Here is a 26,520-nt window from a genome sequence, read left to right on the forward strand (position 1 = left end):
AAAACATAATAGACAATAGTGACTCTAGGGGGAGCAAAAACCATATACTAAAAAAAATGGAATGCAAGAGTTGGACCGCCACCTAGGTAAGTGGAGTGTGTAGAGGGGCGCTAGGGGTACCAGGAAAGCACAAATGTAAGTACCACAAAGCCCCCAGTGACCAGGAAAGGAGAAGTAAATCACTTGAATTTCCCAAAAACACCCACTAAGAAGAAAAGTAGCAACTGCAGGATAGCCCACCAAAGCACAGTCACAGGCAGGGGCAGCACTTCTCCTCAGATCTTCAGCTCTTCTCCTTGGCAGAGGTTCCTCTTGGTTCCAGAAGTGATCTAAAAGTCTGGGGTTTTGGGTCCACTACTTATACCCCTTTCTGCCTTTGAAGTAGGCAAGCTTCAAAGGAAAGTCTCTGTTGTTCACAAGATCCTGCCTTGCCCATGCCTGCCCCAGACACACACCACGGGGTTGGAGACTGCATTGTGTGAGGGCAGGCACAGCCCATTATGGTGTAAGTGACCACTCCTCGCTCCACTCTAGCTCAGATGGCCGATCAAGATATGCAGACTACACCACAGCTCCCTTTGTGTCATTGTCTAGAGGAGATTAACAAATAGCCCAACTGTCAGTCTGACCCAGACAGGGAATTCCACAAACAAGCAAGGTCACAGAATGGTTAAAGCAAGAAACTGCCTACTTTCTAAATGTGGCATTTTCAAACCAATAATTTAAAAACCAACTTTACCAAAGGATGTATTTTTAAATTGTGAGTTCAGAGACACTAAACTCCACATTTCGATCTGCTCTCAAAGGGAATCTGAACTTTAAAAATATTTAAAGGCAGCCCCCATGTTAACCTATGAGAGGGATAGGCCTTGCAACAGTGAATAACGAATTTGGCGGTATTTTACTGTTAGGACATGTAAAACACATCAGTACATGTACTACCTTTAACATACACTGCACCCTGCCCATGGGGCTACCTAGGGCCTACCTTAGGGGTGTCTTACATGTATACAATGGAACGGTTTAGGCCTGGAAAGTGGGTACACTTGCCACCTCGAATTGGCAGTTTAAAACTGAACACACAGACACTGCAGTTGCAGGACAGAGCCATGTTTACAAGGTTACTAATGTGGGTGGCACAACCAGTGCTTCGGGCCTACTAGTAGCATTTGATTTACAGACCCTGGGCACCTCTGTGCACTTCAATAGGGACTTACTAATAAATCAAATATGGCAATCATGGAAATGCCAATTCTACATACACTTTACACTGGAACACTTGCATTTTAGCACTGGTCAGCGGTATTAAAGTGCCCAGAGTACCAAAAATGGCAAGAACAGAGCCCAGCACACAGTCAAAACATAGGAAGCAGAGGCAAAAAAGACAGGGGAGACCACGCCAAGGATGCCAGGTCTAACAGTATCCCTTCTTAACTAGAAACCTGCTCATAATTCTGCTCATCTGCTCCATGCAATTTTTATTTCCAGTAATATGTCTTTCACCATTGAATACTTGGGGCCTGATTATAACCTTGGCGGAGGGGTTTAGTCCGTCACAAACATGATGGTCATCACGTCCACCGTTTTACAAGTTCCATGGGATATAATGGAACTTGCACTATGGCGGGTGAGAAATCCGTCACATTTGTGATGGAGTAAACCCCTCCGCCAAAGTCGTAATCAGGCCCTCTGAGCCTGATTTTCAGTTTGATGGAAGGATTTCAGTCCATCCGGGTGACAGAGGACATTACGCCCACCATCCAGATGGTACTCCATCCATCTCTATACCTTGAAAGAAACCACCTCCAAAGTGGTTCCCTTCGAGGTACAAAAAAAATTGGTGGATGGCCGCCATTGGTTTTGACAGCCATTCACCAAACTTTTCATTTTTTTGTTGTTGTTCTAAAAAAAAAAAAAAAGTTGATGTTTGCTTCTCAAAATCAAAATACCGGGGAAGTTTTCTCTCAGTTATGGGGGTATTATTGTTTTATGCCCTCCCATCCTGTTCGGGACATTTTGGCAGCTCCTCTTACAGTGAATTTAAAGAACAGGAAACTAAATAGAAAGTGGATATGTTGATCTATGATTTCACTAGGCTTGTTTTCCTTAAGGTGATCTTACTGGCACAACTTTATGCTTGCAAGCCAGATTAGGAAATATTAAGACATGAGCCTCCTGGTTTAAACATTGAGCAGTTTTTTAACACCTATAATCCGGCCTTAACAGTGAGTGATGGAAATGAAGTGAGTTTTCAGACAGTGACGTGCAAATTGAAGATGAAATAAACTCTCTGTTTCTTAACTGGTGGCATAAAGACAGCATCAGGGATCCTGCCTTTTTGAGATGGTGTAACCAGTACAGTGGTGTCCTTTAAAAGATAAACTCACCCTTGTGGTCTTCAGGTCCAGAATCTGACACTGCCAGATGAGAGAACTCTTTGAAGGAAGGAAGCACCAAGCGTCCCGAGGCATCCCATGGAGTGTAGTACCCTAGCACCAACTCGCCATAACACTGTAGTGAGTACAGCTCGACGGGGCGCGCTCCTCCACCTGTGGAGACGGAGAAGAGACACCCCCATCAAGTAACATGCTTCCGTTCAATAGCTACAAGGCACAACTCACTGTAAAGCACTGACAACATGTCACAAGGGGGACAGCTGGAGGACCATGGGGGCCATCCCTGTGGTAAGCTTGGAGATGAGGACCTACTGTGGGGAAGGAGATCAAGCCTGGAGGTCTTAACTTGAATGATACTCGATAGACAAAACATGAAGGAGCTGGGCAGAATCTGTATCATGCAGCTGACAGTACTCAGGGCTTGCAATATCCGCGGCTCCCTGCCCGGATCATTGGAACATAAGAGGTGGAGATGAGCATGCAACGGTGAGCATCTGTGTCATGCCCACACTGTGACAGTGCCTGGAACTAAAAGATATGGGTGCTGCCTTGTGAGACATGACTACCTAAAATCTCTGTTCCCACCTTTACTCTTGGCTCAGTTCTGTTGCTACATTGCCTCAGGGTGGTTATCTAATCTGTAGATGATTTTAGAGAGTTAATTTATTTTAGAATTGTTTTTTGTCATTGTTCTATTTAGTCTTTGATGTTCTGCGGCACAGAGTCAATGTATTTCATATTGTACACAATAGGCACATGTACCACATGTCAACAGAAGCTCTAGGCCATCCGTTGAGCTATTTAAGACCTCAGGCGTGTGACTTAAGTCCTGGGCAAGTGATGTGAAACGTAAACCAGAATAGCACACCTTTTGTTGACCAGATTCAGCAAACAGAATCTAGCCAGCACTATCCTATTATAAGTAGGACATGATCTTAGCAACCTAACGAATGGTCCAATCCAGTTGGGATTTAAGGATATCCAACAACTGTGCACATATTCACCAATGAAATCCATTGGGGCCTATGCACAAACTGAATTTTAAGGTGTGTTTACTGGTATTACAATAGCACTGCAAATGTCCTGCATAATGCTATTCACAAACCTACAAATGTAAATCTCCACCTCTCATAAATTGTCCATGGGGAGATCCTCAAACATGCATGTTTACTACTTAGTAGTAAATCTTGGAGGGACAAGTGGGAGTGGCTGAAAAAGGGCCATACTTACTACTAAGTGGGAGGAGTTTAGGGAGGACGAACGGGGGCTTTAGAGAGGATTAGGAAAGGATTATGGAGAGACAAGCAACCACCCAAAAGAGTATGTCCAATGATATTCATTTATATCTTTAAAATTATTGTAATTTTAATTATTCTATAAATTTTAAGTGTTGAACAAAATAAAAGATGCTACGGGACCAATAACATTTAATATTTAAATATATTTAATTTAAAAAAAATATTTTAATCTGAAGTTTAAATTAAAAAATACGTTCTGACTTGAACTAACATAATATATATCAATGATAATTATTATAAAAGATGAGAGCAATATAATTATAAGTTCATAGAAATTAATATGACATTCATTTTTAATTTTTTTAAAAAGGCTATTAAATATGTTATTCTTAAATAAGAAATATGTACCATTTATATATATACGTTAAATGATACTTATTTAGCTATTTAACTGTTTTAAAAAATTAATTTAATTTAAAACCATTTCTTATGAGGTTCTATCTTAGGTCCCTACCTCAATTATTTTTTATGGTATATGTTACAATATGAGTGGTTGGCCATGTGTGGTGCTGGATTTATTACTGTTTTGTTTTCAGCAGTAGTAACATATGCTCATAATTCTGGTTTCACTCTCTTTTCAGGGCTGGAAACGTGTACATCTCACTTTTGAGTAACTTACTGCTCACATTTTCCGAACAGACAAAAGTAATAACGTTATTCAAAATTGTAAGAGGACATGACACGTGAATGACTTACAAGTTTAAGTTACCTTGTTTAATAGTCCAGAATGTATGAGAATATTTCTCATACACATTGGAATGCTGAATGGATTTTACTCTTTGGCTGATTAGCAATCCCAGCCCTAGCTGCAGATGTTTATGTTTTCACTTGGAAACACCTTTAAGGTCAGCCTACTTCTATCCAAACTTGACCGGGCCATAGCATGCTGGTGGCTTAGGATCCTTCCTCTCTGCGTCTTCTTCTTTCCATAGGTTTTTCTACGCACTGGGTAGAAATGAACCCTTGAGGGCCTAGAAGATGCGTCTTGAATACATCTGAGTTGGGATCATGTCTCACCGAGATTGGCTGGTGTGCTGCGGGTCCGACTGGGTAGCCTGATGACCAGGTGATCGCTGAGCTTCGGGAAGCAGGTCTCTGGACCACGAGTAGCTGCAGGGAGGCCAGCGGTGGATGGGTGGCTGGGGATGCTAGACACACCAGCACTATCTGATTGGCGGCTGTACCCTTGGATGTCATACCGCGCGGCCGGGCGTCGATCCTGCAGCGGGCGGATGATTAACTTAGCCAGTTTGTACTCCAGGTACAACACAGTCCTAGAAATTAGCGTGAAAGAGAAAAATAACATATTTGAGTATGCATTGGGACTCATCACCATGTGATGACAGACTCGGAGCTCCTTCCCTTTTTCCACACTGATGGCCATATGTGGGCAGCAACAGGCGGCATCCTAGTCTCCGGCAATGGGCGAGGGGAGGTGCCTACCTTTAGAGTTTATTTATGTTAATATCCTAAGCTGTTGCTGCTCCAAGCCATTGATACCTGAGGACACAGTTTACTAAAGTATCCAAAAAGGTGATGGGTGGAATGTTTAAATTAATTTCAGCCACTGGGAAATACTAAGGTCCACATCCCAATTCATTGCTATTTTGCTGACCATGCAACCTCACTTGGAACCAGCCATATGCAAATCAGTCTTTACCCTGCTCCAATGGGAGCAGTCTACCCTGAACTGCCAGGCCAGGTCCTCCCTAAACTGGAACACAGCAACCCAGGATTAGTTTCACCCTTCTTAGAGCTCATCAGCCAGGAATAGCTTGGTTTCAGTAACGTGGTGTGCACAGGTCTCACATCTGGACATAGCCATCCCACTTAGGGTGACACACTAAAGTATGAAAAAAAGGGATGGGTGAAACGCTAAACTAATCCCAGCCACTGGTAATTACTCAGGCTGCATCCCTGGCCACTGTTATTTTGCCCGCCACGCCACCTCGGTTTTGACCCAGCCACATGCAAATCAATCTCGACCCTGCTACCAATGGGAACAGTCCAGCCTTAACTGGCAGGCTATGTGATTCCTAAACCAGAGCACAGGCAACCCAGGAGCCTTTTTGCCTTAGTTAAGGCTCATCAGCCGGGTACAGTACAACTTGGTTCCAGTGACACAGTGAGCATGGGACCCACATCTGGGCATACCCATGCCAGTTTGGGCGACATAATAAAGTATACAAAAAACTGATTAATGGAATGCTTGAATTAGTCTCAGCCACTGGTAATTACTCAGGCCACATCTCAGTTCATCGTTACATCACAACGCAACACAACATAACAGAGCACAAGCCCTCTGTGGTGTCCCCAGTGACATAGGACGATGTGGATAGGTGAGGGAAGCTTCTTGGCTAACAGGGTCAGCAGACTTCCATGCAGGCTGTGCCTTGCTGGCAGGCACCCATGCATTTGTGAAGAGCCTGTGTGGAACTGACCCTTGATTGTTTGAGTCCAGATTGATCACCCTTTAATGACTGTGTCCCCTATTTGTCATATCCCTTCTTGATTCTGACAGCCACCATAATACTGGGTTTCCACCAGTCTGAAGCTTTAAAAGGCATGAACACAGAAACGCTCAAGCACTTATCTTTCAAAGGTAGAGACGAGAGGTACATTCATGGTCTGTTAAAGGTCGGGAGCAGAGGTGCATTTCTAGTCTAAGTTACGGACCAGAGATATATTCATAGTCTATTAAAGGTAGGGACCAGAAGTACATGTATAGTCTATTAAAGGTCTAGACCACAGACACATTCATGGACTATTAAAGGTCAGGACCAGAGGTACATTTGATAGAGATCAAATTTTACTAATACATTAGTGGCATAGCATTAGCATATGGTGACTTACAAACCTTCATTTAAAGGCTTAACAGAGTTATTAACATGAAAATGTAAAATGTGCACATTTAAATTATGGTGGACAATGTGGCCTCCATTCATACTTGACATCAGGTTTTAACATAAAGAGACTGTGCATTTATATTTGAGTGAAATGATGACATGAATTAATGTTGAAAGTATTATCTTTAAGAAGAAAGAGTAGAAATGAAATATATTATTAGAATTAATGATCATGCATTAATCGTATTTATATTGAATTAAATGGAATTGATTAACATGAGTTACATGTGTGCAGAAAAATAAATGAACGTATAAAACTGTCCTAATATGTCATAAATAATCTTTGCAGTAAAATAATTAGCTTTGCAATTATGATTTTGATTGCAAGATGCATAATATGATTTGTGTTTATTAATTGTACTAATGTGCATTTAGGCTTTCTTAGCTGGATTAGGCCTGAAAACATTTTTTTGAAACAGTAGAGGAAAATGATTTGCTTGTTCTCTTCCCTCTGACCTGAATTTTCCTTGGGTTGCTGATGTGATGTTGAATGTCCTATTGTACTGAAGATGAAGAATATGTTTCAGTATTAATTATGTAACAATATTTATTCTAGCTGTCTACCAAAACAGGAAACTTTAATAAACTGCATGTGCAACTTGTTTAGCTCATCTTGTGTATTGTGTGAAAGGGTTCTGAAGTGACAACTAGGAAATGTAATATTTTGGCGGAACTGTATGAAATTATTGAAATGACTGCATGTTTTCTCTAAGAAAATCCGGAATACTTGCAAATTTGATGGTGTCACCAGCTACTATTGGATGCTGAATCCTGTGCGTAAGATGAGCTCACCTGAGGGACCAATCGGAAGGATATGAATATTTCTAATTATGATAAGATAAGGATGGCCCAGCCCTAATAAATATGATTGTTAAAACTGTATTTTGATAATTTACTGATGTCACTATCATCTGCGTTAAAATCTGAAATTAATGTGCATATTGTTGTTTTATTGATCTATGTTATTCTTTTGGAGTGTTTAACAGTATTGATGTTTAGTGGGCTAAATCTTTGTAGACGTTTTGGTTAACCCACGGTTTTCATATATATTTATAACTTAGTTTTGCGCACCATATACCTTACATTGAATTTGGAATTGTAATAAAGGTTTGAAATTGTATTTGGTTTGGAGTTTGATTTAGTGTTTACATTATTCATGGTGTCTTAAATTGTTTATGGTTTTTATGTTATTGATTTGTGTTGAATTAAAGGTAGGGACCAGAGGTACATTTATAGTCTATTAAAGGTACATGTATAGTCTACTAAAGGTAGGGACCAGAGGAACATTCTGAGTCTATTAAACGTAGGGCCTGATGTTGCATTTATAGTCTATTAAAGATAATGACCAGAGATACATTCGGAGAGAGACCTGGAGTGTATTTATAGTTTATTAAAAGTGGGGGCCAGAGATACATTTATGATCTATCAAATGTAGTGATCAGAGGTGCATTCAGAGTCTAATGAAGGTAGGGACCGGAGGTACATTTGTTGCACATTAAAGGCAGGGAATACAGTTAAATTCATGCATTAACTTTTTTTTAACAAGGGAACAGCAATTATTTCTTGTATCGCCTCTTAAAAGGATAGAAGTACGATAAATGGAAGCACCCACAAATAAAGGATAAACCAGAGTAAATGAATGTACTCACCTTTTAAAGGGAGGGAACCGTTCTTTCTTCAGCCAGTGCAACGTCCTCTCCCGCTCCAGCTCGCCGGCTCCATAGTAATAGGAAAGTCTGATCCCCTCCGCTCCGCGCCCAGAAGCCGACTCTAGCAGGAACCCGTCCAGCTCCTTCACCTTCCCCAAGAGTGGATCATAGCTCAGTCTGACTGGAAAGGCCTGAAACCCCAAGAAAGCACTGTGTTAGAATATGCCGGCAGCAGACCATCTGCACACCTCCGATATCCAGGATAGCCACTGGAAGACATGAAAATGCCAGTAAGTACTATCCCGTCATATGTTAATATAATAAACATGCAGTGTGTGTGGCGCCTATGTGCCATTTAAAATGTTGCTGAAGTCTATAAGACCAATGATGTTGCTGCAGTCCGTAGAGAAGTGTGCATTACAGGAGATATGCAGTTCCTAGGGTGGGAGAGGAAAGGAAAAGAAACTAAAGGAATGGAAAGAAAGGAAGAGAAAATCTAGGCCGGGGGAACTGGAGCAACAGATTGGGGGATCTGATTGCTAAGAAGCTAGAGCCCTCGCACCAGGTGGGTGTCATGCTTCATCATCGGGCAGCTCCTCTTCGGGCTGGTGCTCAATGCCCAACGGGCCCATCGAGGGGTCCATTGCCGAAGGTCTTTTGAGCACAAGATGCTGATGTGAGGTGTAGGGTGGAGGTGCACTAGGTCTAGATTAGTGTAGGGAGTGGTGCCCAGACCCACTCAGTGAAAGCCTTATCTGGTGATGTGATCCTGCATCGACAGGAAGTGTGCCACTGTGCCACACATAAGCCTTACATGCCTTGCACAGTCAGGGCCACATCTTCATGGGGAAGTGTGGCCCCCACCTCTGAGGTGCTTTCTCAGGTTTGGGGCCTCAGAGTTAGGTGTGGCAGTGCCTGTGTAGGGCACCAGCAGCTCTGCAACCTTAGGTGCTTGGGAGCCATAAACTTTAAAATGTTCATTTTATTCAGCGATTTCACCATCCTCCCATCCCATACCCACAGAGGTTAGGCAAACAAAGGCCCTGATGTGTAGTGGGAGGTTTTTCCAAGCTCTAGGAATAATGTAAGAAAAGGCCCAACTTCTGTTTCTACTTTTGTGAATGTGTAGGATGTGTACTTGTAGGACTCCTGCTGAGCAGAGGTGCCTGGATGGTTGACAGAAGTATATGCAGCTATCCGGTAGCCTGGCGCCTATTATGTAGTGTTTTGTATTAATGGATGAGGAGTTTTAACTATGCACGTTTGTGTATTGAGACCCAGTGGAGATCCCTTAGGTGTGGTATGATTTGTATCCCTCATGGGACGTTGAGGATGGGTTACAGTCTTCTTGAGAGGTGTTTGATGATTTTTGCAAAAAGAAAGTTATCATAGCCCAGCCTGCTGGTGAAGAGGGCTTGGGTGATGTTTTTGTTTTGTTGTCTTGTAGCCAACTGTAGATCTTTGTCATCAGCTTCAGAATGTGGAAACAGAACGGCAATGACCAGGGCTGTCATGTCCAGCTTCATATTGATGAGGATACAAGGTTTCTGATGTGTGGGCTCTGGTGGGAGTTGATCCAAGGTTTGTCAGCCACCATTTAGAGTCCCACATTGAGGCCTACTTTCTGAAGATCACCAAATCTGTCTTGCCAGTGTTCGGCTTGAGATTGTTGGCGTTCAATCAGGTGGGACCTTCCGTCATGCAGGTGGTGAAGTTGTTACTTGTTTTGGAGCAATTTATCCAAGAGGAAAAGATTAAGGGGGTCATTCCGACTCCCGCCGGCGGCGGTAACCGCACGCCCGGCGGGAGCCGCCGAATGACCGCACCGCGGTCAAATGACCGCGGCGGCCATTCTGGCTTTCCCGCTGGGCTGGCGGGCGACCGCCAGAAGGCCGCCCGCCGGCCCAGCGGGAAAGCGCCTTCAACGAGGAAGCCGGCTCCGAATGGAGCCGGCGGAGTTGAAGGCGTGCGACGGGTGCAGTGGCACCTGTCGCGATTTTCAGTGTCTGCTTGGCAGACACTGAAAATCGATGTGGGGCCCTGTTAGGGGGCCCCTGCAGTGCCCATGCCATTGGCATGGGCACTGCAGGGGCCCCCAGGGGCCCCACGACACCCGTTACCGCCATCCTGTTCCTGGCGGTGAAAGCCGCCAGGAACAGAATGGCGGTAAGGGGGTCGGAATCCCCATGGCGGCGCTGCTTGCAGCGCCGCCGTGGAGGATTCCCTGGGGCAGCGGGAAACCGGCGGGACACCGCCGGTTTCCCGTTTCTGACCGCGGCTGTACCGCCCCGGTCAGAATGCCCATGGAAGCACCGCCAGCCTGTTGGCGGTGCTTTCGCGGTCGTTGGCCCTGGCGGTCGGTGACCGCCAGGGTCAGAATGACCCCCTAAGTTGTGTGTCATTGGCATAGGAGAGGATTTTGATCTTATGGGCGACTGTAGGAAAGTACCATCTTGCCTGGCATGTTACCCCCATTTTCACTGTATGTATGTTTGTTTTTGCCATTGTGTCACTGGTACACTGCTAGGCAGGACCCCAGTGCTCATAGTGTATTGCCCTGTATGTGTTCCCTGTGTGGTGCCTAACTGTATCACTGAGGCTCTGCTAACCAGAACCTCAGTGATTATGCTCTCTCTGCTTTCTAAAATTGTCACTGCAGGCTAGTGACTAATTTTACCAATTCTTATTGGCACACTGGTACACCCATATAATTCCCTTGTATATGGTACTTAGGTACCCAGGGAATTGGGGTTCCAGGAGATCCCTATGGGCTGCAGCATTTCTTTTGCCACCCATAGGGAGCTCAGACAATTCTTACACAGGCCTGCCACTGCAGCCTGAGTGAAATAACGTCCATGTTATTTCACAGCCATTTTTCATTGCACATAAGTAACTTATAAGTCACCTATATGTCTAACCCTCACTTGGTGAAGGTTGGGTGGCAAGTTACTTAGTGTGTGGGCACCCTGGCACTAGCCAAGGTGCCCCCACATTGTTCAGGGCAATTTCCCCGGACTTTGTGAGTGCGGGGACACCATTACACGCGTGCACTGCACATAGGTCACTACCTATGTGTAGTGTCACAATGGTAACTCCGAACATGGCCATGTAACATGTCTAAGATCATGGAATTGTCACCCCAATACCATTCTGGTATTGGGGGGACAATTCCATCCCCCAGGTCTCTAGCACAGAACCCGGGTACTGCCAAACTGCCTTTCTGGGGTTTCCACTGCAGCTGCTGCCAACCCCTCAGACAGAAGTCTGCCCTCCTGGGGTCTGGGCAGCCCCAGTCCAGGAAGGCAGAACAAAGGATTTCCTCTGAGAGAGGGTGTTACACCCTCTCCCGTTGGAAATAGGTGTGAAGGGCTGGGGAGGAGTAGCCTCCCCCAGCCTCTGGAAATGCTTTGATGGGCACAGATGGTGCCCATCTCTGCATAAGCCACTCTATACCGGTTCAGGGATCCCCCAGCCCTGCTCTGGCGCGAAACTGGACAAAGGAATGGGGAGTGACCACTCTCCTGACCAGTACCTCCCAGGGGAGGTGCCCAGAGCTCCTTCAGTGTGTCCCAGACCTCTGCCATCTTGGATTCGGAGGTGTTGGGGGCACACTGGACTGCTCTGAGTGGCCAGTGCCAGCAGGTGACGTCGGAGACCCCCTCTGATAGGCTCTTACCTCTCTTGGTAGCGTTCTTGGTAGCCAAACCTCCTTTTCTGGCTATTTAGAGTCTCTCCTCTGGGGTATTCTTGAGATAACGAATGCAAGAGCTCACCAGAGTTCCTCTGCACTTCGCTCTTTGACTTCTGCCAAGGATTGACCGCTGACTGCTCCAGGACGCCTGCAAAACCGCAACAAAGTAGCAAGACGACTACCAGCAACATTGTAGCACCTCATCCTGCCGGCTTTCTCTGCTGTTTCCTGGTGGTGCATGCTCTGGGGGTCACCTGCCTTCACCCTGCACTGGAAGCCAAGAAGAAATCTCCTGTGGGTCAACGGAATCTTCCCCCTGCTAATGCAGGCACCAAAAGACTGCATCACCGGTCCTCTGGGTCCCCTCTCATCCTGACGAGCATGGTCCCTGGAACACAGGAGCTAGATCCAAGTGACCCCCACAGTCCAGTGATTGTTCAGTCCAAGTTTGGTGGAGGTAAGTCCTTGCCTCCCCACGCTAGACTGCAAACCTGTGTGCTGCGTGATTTGCAGCTGCTCCGGCTTCTGTGCACTTCTCCAAGGATTCCTTTGTGCACAGATTAGCCTGCATCCCCAGCACTCTGTCCTGCAGAGCTCAACCCTCTGAGCTGGCCTCCGACGTCGTGGGACCCTCCTTTTGTGACTCCGGTTACATCAATCTTCTAAGTGCCTGCTCAGGTACTTCTGCGGGTGCTGCCTGCCTCTGCGGGGGCTTTGTGAGTTGCTGAGCACCCCCTCTCTCTCCTCCTCCAAGGGGCGACATCCTGGTCCTTCCTGGTCCCCAGCAGCACCCAAAAACCTCTACCGCAACCCTAAAAGCTAGCAAGGCTTGTTTGTCGTATCTCGGCGTGAAAACACTTCTGCAACATCCAGCATATCGTGGGACATCTTCCATCCAAAGGAGAAGTTCCTAGCCCTTTTCGTTGTTGCAGAATCTTTGGCTTCTTCCACCCAGAGGCAAACCTTTTGCACCTTCATCCGGGGTTTCCTGGGCTCCTGTCCCCCCTGGACACTATCGCGACTCTTGAACTTAGTCCCCTTGCCTTGCAGGTCCTCACATCCAGGAATCCGTCTTCAGTGTTTTCCTGGTGCTTGTGGTTCTTGCAGAATCCCCCTATCACTACTATTGTGTCTTTCTGGGGTAGTAGGGTAACTTTACTCCTACTTTCTAGGGTCTTGGGATGGGGTATTTTGGACACCCTTACTGTTTTCTTACAGTCCCAGCGACCCTCTACAAGCTCCCATAGGTCTGGGGTCTATTCGTGATTCGCATTCCACTTTTGGAGTATATGGTTTGTGTGGCCCCTAGACCTATGTTCACCTATTGCATCCTATTGTGATTCTACATTGTTTGCACTACTTTTTTTTTACTGTTACTTACCTGACTTTGGTTTGTGTACATATAATTTGTGTATATTACTTACCTCTTAAGTGAGGGTATTCTCTGAGATACTTTTGGCATATTGTCACTAAAATAAAGTACCTTTATTTTTAGTCACTCTTAGTATTGTGTTTTCTTGTTATATAGTGCTATATGATATAAGTGGTATAGTAGGAGCTTTGCATGTCTCCTAGTTCAGCCTAAGCTGCTCAGCTATAGCTACCTCTATCAGCCTAAGCTGCTAGAACACTACTAATCTACTAATAAGGGATAACTGGACCTGGCACAGGGTGTAAGTACCACAAGGTACCCACTATAAGCCAGGCCAGCCTCCTACAGCGAGGATGATGTCAGCCAGTAACGCTGTGTAGATTTTGAAGAGGGTAGTGTGAGTGAAGAGCCTTGAAGTAGTCTGCAGTAAGTTCTAAGGACTTTGATGAGTATGGTGCTCGGTTGACTGTTTGAGTGCTTCTGGAAATAAGCTGGTCATATAATTTCAGTGTCTTGGCTAATACCAAACCTAAAAAAGCCAATCAGTCTGGCATTGGCTACCAGCCTCTTGCCTTTGCTAACACTTTTTTGTAATGCTTTTGTATATCTTTGTAACAAAAAGAAAGGATTGAAAGGATAGAGAGACTTCCAAAAACAGATAGAACGCGCTTTTCTACGACGATGGCTAACAACTGCTTATATGTATTTTAGGATTAGGACGATGCAAATAATTTACATGTAATAAGATATTACTGCATAGAGAAACAAATAATTTGCTTGTTTATTTTATTCCTCATACTTGTAAAACATTCAGCAAGTTCTGGGAGGAAGCATTTCTGGGATCCAGGAACACAATGTGGGAGAAGTAGGACTTTTGTAGAAGCATTTGGAAAGGTTCACCCTGATCAGACGAGCAGCAGTGGCTGGTAAAATGTTTAGCTTCTGATTCTAAACTCCAAGGCCCATATATAAGGGGATTTAGAGTAGGGCAGCGTCGCAAGTCTTCTTGCCGCACTGCTCGACGCCAAAGTGAAACAGCAAGAATGTGGCGTATTTATGAAATATGGTGCATCCCTGTCCACTCCCCCTTCAATGGCGGCATTTCGCCAGCCTGGCACCAACACAGGCACTCTTGCACCATGGTGCAAGGGTGCCTGTGTTGCATGCAGGATTGTTTTTGTGCAGGAAGGAACACCTTCCTGCCGAAATACAATCCCAAGAGGTGTTTCCCTCCTTCTATATGTGCTGCATTTTGAAGCACACATGGAAAGAGGCAAAAAGAAGGAGAAATAAAAATATTTCTCCTTGTCGGGAGACATAAGGTTTTGGCTCATCCACAGGTTTACGTCATTAAGTAAATCTGGGACAGCGTCAAAATCCATGGGTGTTGCATGGGAAAACCTACTGCAATGCCCATGGAGCGCTCTCCTGACGCAGAATATGGCAACGCAGTGACTTGCGCTGCCTTGTCTTACTCCATATCTACGAGGCCATTCAAAGCCACGCAAAATTCCTTTCCATGGCCTCATACATATGGTTGAGGGGCTTGTGCTGCTGAAGCATAAAAAAAAGTGACGCAACGTTGGAGCAAGCCTCTCATAAATAAGATCTGAGTTAATTGCCTCCTCTGTAGTATCTGCACTCACAGTGTGAAGTACCCAGACCGACTGCCCGTGCTGTATACTGTGGTGAGTGGAAGAAGGGCAATACAACAGACCAGTGGTTGGAGAGTGATGAATGAATGTCCCCTCCGTACTTTATTGGAATCTCTAGGGAAATTTATAAGTTCCTCACACGCCTCCAGTTGATAGTCAACGCGTTTTGGCCCTTTAATTCCTGGCCTCATCAGGACGTAGGAAGTGGTACCTATATGTGATTATAAGATGTATATCTTCATTATCATTATCATAAATAATCTCTTACACCACCAGGGTCACAGTACACCCTGATCACCAGGAAACATGTGTTACAACACCCTGTGAACATTTTTGAAGCACTAAAACCTAGTAGTGCAATATAAAAAACATGCATAGTATTAAGGCGGTCATTCTGACCGCGGCGGTCGGCGGTCGCTGCCCGCCAAGCGGTTCCCGCCGAAAGACTGCGGCGGCCATTCCGGCTTTCCCGCGGGGCCGGCGGGCGACCGCCAGAAGACCGCCGGCCGGCCCAGCGGAACAGCCCCTTCAACAATGAAGCCGGCTCGGAATGGAGCCGGCGGAGTTGAAGGGGTGCGACGGGTGCAGTGGCACTTGTCGCGATTTTCACTGTCTGCTAAGCAGACAGTGAAAATGTCTGTGGGGCCCTGTTAGGGGGCCCCTGCACTCCCCATGCCAGGGGCATGGGCAGTGCAGGGGCCCCCAGGGGCCCCACGGCACCCGTTCCCGCCATCCTGGTTCTGGCGGTGGACACCGCCAGAAACAGGCTGGCGGGAAGGGGGTCGGAATCCCCATGGCGGTGCTGCAAGCAGCGCCGCCATGGCGGGTTCTCTGGGCCAGCGGGAAACCGCCGGCTCCCCTTTTCCGACCGCGGCTTTACCGCCACGGTCAGAATCGCCCAGGAAGCACCGCCAGCCTGTTGGCAGTGCTTCCGCCGCACTCCGCCATGGCGGTCATGGACCGCCAAGGTCAGAATGACCCCCTAAGTGTTTAACATTCATCTACATCTCGTACCATAGCGAGTGTGAGGTTAACACTGCGTCCCACAGCAGCAGAATCAAGCAACCAAGAATGGAAAAATAATAAGAAAAACTCATGAGGAAAAGTAGGTGCTCAGAAGAGACCTACCTATTTCTTTAACACCGTGACATAGACAAAAATGGCACTGACTGTTAGTATGGACAAGCTCTAACCTTTGATGATGTCGGGTATCCGCCCCACATATTATTCTAAGCGAGACAGTCTAGATTCTTCAGGAGTTAACTTCATCTAGGCACCATAGACACTTAAAAACCGAACCAAACTAAAAATAAAATGTAAATGACCTTCCTGAATTACACATGTTCCCAGATTAATGCTAGTCAATCTAAATTACGTACATGTACAGGTCACAGTTCATTAAAGTTCGCAAAAGCATATCTTTCGAATGGTAACGATGTTCATTTAATAATCAATAAACCCGTGGAGGCTCGGATAAAAACAACGATGGAGTTACTTCGTAATGCCAAAGTGAGTACGCTCTGCAAAGGTTACACCAAAGCTTGTGCGTAATGTTGAAAAACACACATTCACAAGTCGATTGACTTACGTTTATATAGGCGATGTTCATGGCTACATGGCATCACTGGTTGAATCCCTCCATGGTACAAAGTGGAAGCACTCCTCACCGGTATTAATGAAACTCTTGCGTATATTAATAGCCATATTTGTAGAAAATAGAAAATTGACAATTGGTTGCCAAGGGGCGCGGTAAGCGCATAACTTGGTAGTCATATTTATCAATGACAAAAAATGCCTCAGAATCATACAAGTACATATCCCTTTGCCATATGTAATGTGGAAGGGGCTGAAAAAGAAATGGAATTGCGAATTTATCTTCTAACAAAATAAATACGTGCCACAACAATTACACCAAAGGTTGCACGTTTTCTTAAGAAGAGCTGCATATTCACAAATCGTTTGGCTCACATTTATATAAACGATGTTCCCGTGGCTATATGGCGTCACTGGTTGAATCCCTCTATGGTACCGAGTGCAAAGCGCTCCTCACAAGTGATAATGAAACTCTCGTGTGTGTTAATAGCCATATTTATAAAAAATGGAAAGCGGACTATTGATTCTCAAGGGGCGCGGTGAGTGTGTAACTTGGCAGCCATATCTACAAATGACGATAGATGCCTCGAAATCATATAATTGCATATCCCTTTACCATATGTACTATGGAAGGGGCTGAAAAAAGGAATGGAATCTTCAAGATTCAAGAAGTGTCTACAAGATACAGCACAGTTTTGTCCTCTCCCCCTGCGCTGGTGCACAGTTGGCTGCCTAGTGCCAACACAGGCACCCGCACACCATGGTGCAAGGATGCCTGTGTCACAGACAGATTGTTTTTGTGAAGGAAGGCACAGCTTCCTGCAAAAAACACAATCCATTGAGGCTTTTTCCACTTTCTATGTCTTGTGCGGAATGTAGGAAAAGGATAAAACACAAAAAAATAAAGATATTTCTCCTCGTTGCACCTCCCCTGGGGAGGCATAAGATTTTGGTGCAGTCCCAGGTTTACAGGCTCTTGTAAACCTAGGTGTTGTAAAGTGCCCCTTTTTGGATGGTGATCCCCTACTTTTTGCTGTCATGTGCTGTTGTTTTTGACCTGTCAGTGTTCTGAGGCCTGCTAACCAGGCCCCAGTACCAATGCTCTTTCCCTTAAATTGTATGTCGAATTGCATGGGACAATTGTCAAGGACCTTAACTCCCCTGTAAGTCCCTAGTAAATGGGACCCAGTTTACCCAGGGCAAGGGTGGTAAAGGGAGTCACCAGGGCTGCAGCACTGATTGTGCCACCCTGAGCAACCCGAGTAAAAGAGAGACTGCGGAGCTGCCATGTCAGCCTGCCCGAGCACACTGCTGCTCGATTGAGGCTCTGCCCACACCACGTGCAGGCAGAGTCCCTGTTACTGCCCATGGATAGGTCAGCCACCCATAAGGCAGGCCCGCTGTAGCCCAGGAGGCAGGGTGCACTGTCCCATGAGTGAGGACATATGTGCAGGAGCACACTTGCCCCCGTGCTGGCATTTAAAACGTGATGATGGCCCGAGTAACTGGTGGTTCATTGGATAACGTGGGCTGACATCTGACCACTGCTCAGATGTCCAGAACTGCAATGGCCCAGCTGAATCCCGTTGTGTTTGGTATCAAACACTGTGCTTTTTAACCCTGAGCATGATACCCATGTTTAGGATATAAAAGCAGATGCCCAGGTGGCACCCTTAGAGAGAGTGCACACCAAGTTGTTGAGTCCTGCACTGTTTTGGTGGCTCTCCAGAGCCTCTGCCACCACAGGCAAGAGTCTGACCTCCTGCTGGTGGTGCTAGCACCTTGGTAGGATGAAAGGCAAAGGGCCTGAGCAGGAAGGAAGTCACACCTCCTCCCTCCCAGGCTGGCTAGTGAGAAAAGCATCAGGGCGGTGAGCTTCTAAGGCTTCCCCCACCTTTGATGTGTAAGTAGCTGTCCCCCCAGGCTGACAGGCAGGAACATTTGTTGGGAGGTGTACACCTCCAAGGGTGGACTGAGAGGGATGTACAGTTGAGGAAAGGTACTACCATGTTGCAGACCTTGGAATTAGAGGGTTCTGGGTAGAAAAGTGATGTACTCCCACAGAAAGTCATCACCACAGGGGCAGGCTAGCTGCAGGGTCCAGTAGTCCATTGGACACTGTCCTTCACACCCCTAACACCCTCTAAACTAGGATGTGAGGGGCTCCCCAGCACCAGAACCTCAGTTCTGACTTTGAATCTGAGAAGAGGCACAAAGAAGATGCCATCAGCAACAACAGGACTTTGGACTCCATGCAGTGCAAAGAGAGGACACTGAAGTGCCCTGAGGAGACCATATACTGGAACTGTGTGTTCAATGTGTGCCCGTGGCAAAAGCTCATTGCTGCCAGAAAGAGGGACTCCAGTGGATGCCAGAAAATGTAGCAGACTCCCCTGACTGGTGGAACCAGTCCCCTGCAACCTGCAGAATAATCATTGTTCTGTGTCACAAGAAGTGCAACCTATTGGGCCGGTCTTGAGTGATCCCAAACAAAATTTATGACCTACGCCCCAAGAACTGTAGTGAGGCTCACCCTAAGTTTTGTGCCGCTACACCACCCCTGTCGACCTCCAGCCAACAAAGTACCTGTGGATTACTTTGGCCACTGCCAAGACTTGTTGGTCACCTGTCTTGTAACCGACCTGTCCCCAGGCGTCACCAATTCCACTACTCCCAGCAGTAGTGACCGACATCGGCAACGACCCCACTGCCGAGATCCTGCATCCTGAAAAGGCGACTTCGACTAAGCGGCAAAGCATCTTTGGCGCGACCCTCCCGTGATGGACAGCTGGAGGGCCACCTCTGCACCCGGAAGGACAGCAAGGCTTCCTCGGCACCCGGAAGGACAGCAAGGCTTCCTCGGCACCCGGAAGGACAGCAAGGCTTCCTCTGCACCCGGAAGGACAGCAAGGCTTCCTCGGCACCCGGAAGGACAGCAAGGCCACCTCTGCACCCGGAAGGACAGCAAGGCCACCTCTGCACCCGAAAGGACAGCAAGGCCACCTCTGCACCCGGAAAGATAGCAAGGCCTCCTCTGCACCCGGAAGGACAGCAAGGCTTCCTCTGCACCCGGAAGGACAGCAAGGCCTCCTCTGCACCCGGAAGGACAGCAAGGCTTCCTCTGCACCCGGAAGGACAGCAAGGCTTCCTCTGCACCCGGAAGGACAGCAGGGCCACCTCTGCACCCGGAAGGACAGCAAGGCCACCTCTGCACCCGGAAGGACAGCAAGGCCTCCTCTGCACCCGGAAGGACAGCAAGGCCTCCTCTGCACCCGGAAGGACAGCAAGGCTTCCTCTGCACCCGGAAGGACAGCAAGGCTTCCTCTGCACCCGGAAGGACAGCAAGGCTTTCTCGGCACCCGGAAGGACAGCAAGGCTTCCTCTGCACCCGGAAGGACAGCAAGGCTTCCTCGGCACCCGGAAGGACAGCAAGGCTTCCTCTGCACCCGGACTCCTTGGGCAAGGTAAAAAGGTACTGTTGAAAGAAACCTGCCCAGGGACCCCTCAGACCTTAACTCCAGCTGGGTTCCACGGAACTCACCCCACAAGTGATCGATTGCAAACTGTGCTTTCCCCTATTGACTTCAATGTTATTTGTTTGTCAACTAAAAGTGCATCTATTTTTAAATGATTTAAAAATCCACAACTCCGGTTGTACATAAGATACGAAGTTCATGTTGGTGTCTAAATTAAGATAAAAATTTGGTTGATTTTTCCTAAATTGGTGTTGGATTTCTTTGGAGTCGTGTAAATTACTCATGGTCCATGTTGGTGTTGTGAGATGCTTTACACATGTTCCTCTAAGTAGCCTGACTGCTCTTTGCCACCGTACCAGGATCTAAGGTTTACTGGTGTGAACCCGAGTTCCACTTCTAGGTAATGTGTTAGTATTACATGGAAAGACCCCCAGTCATACCACATAATACTGCCACTTCGCTACACTCAGTGTCAGTTGAAAGATGCTCAGTGTCAGGGCAGAAATGTTCAGTGTCAGAAGAGGGATACCAGTGCTTAATTTGTAAGTAAAAAGGTGCCGGTGCCCAGAGCCCTCCTCTTAAACACGCGGCTGCTGCAATTAAATGTGCGAACAGGAATACTGAGGCAGCTTCTTGAGGCAGCGTAATCCTGAAGCCATCTCGGGCCTCTTCAATCCATATAAAGCCACTCCCTGCTTCTTCAGCTCACTCCTTCCAGCTTTCTGCTTTCTCCCGTTGTGACGTTTTTTCGTTTTTCCCTTCCTCCGTCTTTCCCATATGTGTCTTTTGCTCGCAGCAAATGCTTGAAGAATAAGCCCGGCCCTCAAAAATAACTGCCGGTGCTCAGCACCGGAAACAACAAGCACAAATTAAGCACTGAGGGATACTCAATGTCAGAGGAGAGCTGTCAGGGGAAAGATGCTCAGTGGCAGAGGAGAGATGCTCAGTGTAGGGGAGAAATGCTCAGTGTGAGAGGAGAGATGCTCAGTGTCAGTGAAGAGATGCTCAGTGTCAGGGGAGCGATGCTGTCAGGAGAGAGATGGTCAGGGTAGAGATGCTCAGTGTTAGAGGAGTGATGCCCCCTGGGCCCTCCAGGAGAAATGCTCAGCACCAGGGCAGATATGATCAGTGCCGGGAGGACACTGCCCCCTGGACTCTCAGGGAGAGATGCTCATTCCCAGGGGAGGGATGCTAAGTGCCAGGAGAGACGCTCACTGTCAGGAGAGAGATGTTCAGTGTCAGGGCAGAGATGCTCAGTGTCAGGGGAAGAGATGCTCAGTGCTGCAGGAGGGCACCAGCTCCCTCTCCTGACCTTCACTGGAGGAGACCGCTAGATGTCGGGGGGGTGCACTGTGGTGTCAAGGAGGGACTGCACTGCAGACCTACCCTCGGCTCCACAGCGCCGCACATAGACCCCCCAGTCTCTGGGCGCTGCTTGTTGCAGGCGGGGGGGGGGGGGAGGGAGGGGGGGGGGCAGGGAGGGGCTGCACTGCACCCAACCCTCAGCGCCACAGCGCCGCACATAGATCTCCAGTCTCTGGGCGCTTCTTCTTTGCAGGCGGGGTGTCAGGGAGGGGCTGCACTGCACCCCACCCACAGCGCCGCACATGGAACTCCCAGTCTCTGGGCGCTATTTGTTGCAGGCGGGGTGTCAGGGAGGGAGGGGCTGCAGTGCACCCCACCCTCGGCGCCACAGCGCCGCACATGGAACTCCCAGTCTCTGGGCGCTATTTGTTGCAGGCGGGGTGTCAGGGAGGGAGGGGCTGCAGTGCACCCCACCCTCGGCGCCACAGCGCCGCACATAGATCTCCAGTCTCTGGGCGCTTCTTGTTGCAGGCGGGGTGTCAGGGAGGGGCTGCACTGCACCCCACCCACAGCGCCGCACATGGAACTCCCAGTCTCTGGGCGCTATTTGTTGCAGGCGGGGGGAGGGGGGGAGGGAGGGGTCAGGGAGGGGCTGCACTGCACCCCACCCTCGGCGCCACAGCGCCGCACATGGAACTCCCAGTCTCTGGGCGCTATTTGTTGCAGGCGGGGTGTCAGGGAGGGAGGGGCTGCAGTGCACCCCACCCTCGGCGCCACAGCGCCGCACATAGATCTCCAGTCTCTGGGCGCTTCTTGTTGCAGGCGGGGTGTCAGGGAGGGGCTGCACTGCATCCCACCCACAGCGCCGCACATGGAACTCCCAGTCTCTGGGCGCTATTTGTTGCAGGCGGGGGGTTGCTAAGCGTTGCCTTTCACAGCCCGTGTTTGCTGAGGCAGGAAGGGAGCATTAATCTCCGAGGTTTCTCCTGTGTCTGCGGCTTCAAAGGCTCGGCCCTCGCTGCCGGCCCGACTCCTTATCTGAGATTTACTTCCAGCCTCGAGCCCCGCCCAGGAGCACACGGTGTGTCCGCAAGAAGCAACACACCCCGCACTCGGACTGAGACAAGGAGGGATTAACGGCTCTTAGAGGCCCGTGCTGGGGTTACCCTGGCGTTACTCACCCTCAGTCTACACGCGCGACCCTGGCGTTACTCACCCTCCAGTCTACACACACGACCCTGGCGTTACTCACCCTCCAGTCTACACACGCGACCCTGGCGTTACTCACCCTCAGTCTACACACGCGACCCTGGCGTTACTCACCCACGCGACCCTGGCGTTACTCACCCTCCAGTCTACACGCGCGACCCTGGCGTTACTCACCCTCACTCTACACACGCGACCCTGGCGTTACTCACCCTCAGTCTACACGCGCGACCCTGGCGTTACTCACCCTACTCACCCTCAGTCTACACGCGCGACCCTGGCGTTACTCACCCTCAGTCTACACGCGCGACCCTGGAGTTACTCACCCTCAGTCTACACGCGCGACCCTGGCGTTACTCACCCTCAGTCTACACGCACGACCCTGGCGTTACTCACCCTCAGTCTACACGCGCGACCCTGGCGTTACTCACCCTCCAGTCTACACACGCGACCCTGGCGTTACTCACCCACGCGACCCTGGCGTTACTCACCCTCCAGTCTACACGCGCGACCCTGGCGTTACTCACCCTCACTCTACACACGCGACCCTGGCGTTACTCACCCTCAGTCTACACGCGCGACCCTGGCGTTACTCACCCTACTCACCCTCAGTCTACACGCGCGACCCTGGCGTTACTCACCCTCAGTCTACACGCGCGACCCTGGAGTTACTCACCCTCAGTCTACACGCGCGACCCTGGCGTTACTCACCCTCAGTCTACACGCACGACCCTGGCGTTACTCACCCTCAGTCTACACGCGCGACCCTGGCGTTACTCACCCTCACTCTACACACGCGACCCTGGCGTTACTCACCCTCAGTCTACACACGCGACCCTGGCGTTACTCACCCTCCAGTCTACACACGCGACCCTGGCGTTACTCACCCTCAGTCTACACACGCGACCCTGGCGTTACTCACCCACGCGACCCTGGCGTTACTCACCCTCCAGTCTACACGCGCGACCCTGGCGTTACTCACCCTCACTCTACACACGCGACCCTGGCGTTACTCACCCTCAGTCTACACGCGCGACCCTGGCGTTACTCACCCTACTCACCCTCAGTCTACACGCGCGACCCTGGCGTTACTCACCCTCAGTCTACACGCGCGACCCTGGCGTTACTCACCCTCAGTCTACACGCACGACCCTGGCGTTACTCACCCTCAGTCTACACGCGCGACCCTGGCGTTACTCACCCTACTCACCCTCAGTCTACACGCGCGACCCTGGCGTTACTCACCCTCAGTCTACACGCGCGACCCTGGCGTTACTCACCCACGCGACCCTGGCGTTACTCACCCTCAGTCTACACGCGCGACCCTGGCGTTACTCACCCTCAGTCTACACGCGCGACCCTGGCGTTACTCACCCTCAGTCTACACGCGCGACCCTGGCGTTACTCACCCTCAGTCTACACGCGCGACCCTGGCGTTACTCACCCACGCGACCCTGGCGTTAATCACCCTCAGTCTACACGCGCGACCCTGGCGTTACTCACCCTCAGTCTACACGCGCGACCCTGGCGTTACTCACCCTCAGTCTACACGCGCGACCCTGGCGTTACTCACCCACGCGACCCTGGCGTTACTCACCCTCAGTCTACACGCGCGACCCTGGCGTTACTCACCCTCAGTCTACACGCGCGACCCTGGCGTTACTCACCCACGCGACCCTGGCGTTACTCACCCTCAGTCTACACGCGCGACCCTGGCGTTACTCACCCTCAGTCTACACGCGCGACCCTGGCGTTACTCACCCTCAGTCTACACGCACGACCCTGGCGTTACTCACCCTCAGCCTACACGCACGACCCTGGCGTTACTCATCCTCCAGTCTACACGCGCGACCCTGGCATTACTCACCCTCAGTCCACACGCGCGACCCTGGCGTTACTCACCCTCAGTCTACACGCACGACCCTGGCGTTACTCATCCTCAGGCTACACGCACGACCCTGGCGTTACTCACCCTCAGTCCACACGCACGACCCTGGCGTTACTCACCCTCAGTCTACACGCACGACCCTGGCGTTACTCACCCTCAGCCTACACGCACGACCCTTGCGTTACTCACCCTCAGTCTACACGCACGACCCTGGCGTTACTCACCCACGCGACCCTGGCGTTACTCACCCTCAGTCTACACACACGACCCTGGCGTTACTCACCCTCAGTCTACACGCCACCCTCCAGTCTACACGCGTGACCCTGGCGTTACTCACCCTCAGTCTACACGCACGACCCTGGCGTTACTCACCCTCAGTCTACACGCCACCCTCCAGTCTACACGCGCGACCCTGGCGTTACTCACCCTCAGTCTACACGCACAACCCTGGCGTTACTCACCCTCAGTCTACACGCCACCCTCCAGTCTACACGCGCGACCCTGGCGTTACTCACCCTCAGTCTACACGCACGACCCTGGTGTTACTCACCCTCAGTCTACACGCACGACCCTGGCGTTACTCACCCTCAGTCTACACGCCACCCTCCAGTCTACACGCGCGACCGTGGCGTTACTCACCCTCAGTCTACACGCACGACCCTGGTGTTACTCACCCTCAGTCTACACGCACGACCCTGGCGTTACTCACCCTCAGTCTACACGCACGACCCTGGCCTTACTCACCCTCAGTCTACACACACGACCCTGGCGTTACTCACCCTCAGTCCACACGCATGACCCTGGCGTTACTCACCCTCAGTCTACATGCACGACCCTAGCGTTACTCACCCTCAGTCTACACGCACGACCCTGGCGTTACTCACCCTCAGTCTACACGCACGACCCTGGCGTTACTCACCCTCAGTCTACACGCCACCCTCCAGTCTACACGCGCGACCCTGGCATTACTCACCCTCAGTCTACACGCACGACCCTGGCGTTACTCACCCTCAGTCTACACGCCACCCTCCAGTCTACACGCGCGGCCCTGGCGTTACTCACCCTCAGTCTACACGCACGACCCTGGCGTTACTCACCCTCAGTCTACACGCACGACCCTGGCGTTACTCACCCTCAGTCTACACGCCACCCTCCAGTCTACACGCGCGACCCTGGCGTTACTCACCCTCAGTCTACACGCACGACCCTGGTGTTACTCACCCTCAGTCTACACGCACGACCCTGGCGTTACTCACCCTCAGTCTACACGCACGACCCTGGCGTTACTCACCCTCAGTCTACACGCCACCCTCCAGTCTACATGCGCGACCCTGGCGTTACTCACCCTCAGTCTACACGCACGATCCTGGTGTTACTCACCCTCAGTCTACACGCACGACCCTGGCATTACTCACCCTCAGTCTACACGCACGACCCTGGCATTAGTCACCCTCAGTCTACACACACGACCCTGGCGTTACTCACCCTCAGTCCACACGCATGACCCTGGCGTTACTCACCCTCAGTCTACACGCACGACCCTGGCGTTACTCACCCGCACGACCCTGGCGTTACTCACCCTCAGCCTACACGCACGACCCTGGCGTTACTCACCCTCAGTCCACACGCACGACCCTGGCGTTACTCACCCTCAGTCTACACGCACGACCCTGGCGTTACTCACCCTCAGCCTACACGCACGACCCTGGCGTTACTCACCCTCAGTCTACACGCACAACCCTGGCGTTACTCACCCACGCGACCCTGGCGTTACTCACCCTCAGTCTACACACACGACCCTGGCGTTACTCACCCTCAGTCTACACGCCACCCTCCAGTCTACACGCGCGACCCTGGCGTTACTCACCCTCAGTCTACACGCACGACCCTGGCGTTACTCACCCTCAGTCTACATGCCACCCTCCAGTCTACACGCGCGACCCTGGCGTTACTCACCCTCAGTCTACACGCACAACCCTGGCGTTACTCACCCTCAGTCTACACGCACGACCCTGGCGTTACTCACCCTCAGTCTACACGCCACCCTCCAGTCTACACGCACGACCCTGGCGTTACTCACCCTCA

The 26,520-nt window shown here is 49.8% G+C and overlaps 1 protein-coding gene across 1 annotated transcript in view; it reads right to left on the bottom strand.

Moving 5' to 3' along the window:
- The window catches only part of LOC138296879 (regulator of G-protein signaling 22-like), a 396,955-nt gene that overhangs the window by 209,757 nt on the left and 160,678 nt on the right, over positions 1-26,520 (bottom strand). The window contains exons 3-5 of the mRNA XM_069236373.1: positions 8,250-8,440; positions 4,712-4,968; positions 2,388-2,549 (exon numbers count right to left, since the gene is read on the bottom strand). Coding sequence (XP_069092474.1) covers positions 2,388-2,549; positions 4,712-4,968; positions 8,250-8,440 — 610 coding nt within the window. The remainder of the gene's footprint in view (positions 1-2,387; positions 2,550-4,711; positions 4,969-8,249; positions 8,441-26,520) is intronic.

This window comes from Pleurodeles waltl, chromosome 5 (assembly GCF_031143425.1).
Source record: "Pleurodeles waltl isolate 20211129_DDA chromosome 5, aPleWal1.hap1.20221129, whole genome shotgun sequence".
NCBI lineage: Eukaryota > Metazoa > Chordata > Amphibia > Caudata > Salamandridae > Pleurodeles > Pleurodeles waltl.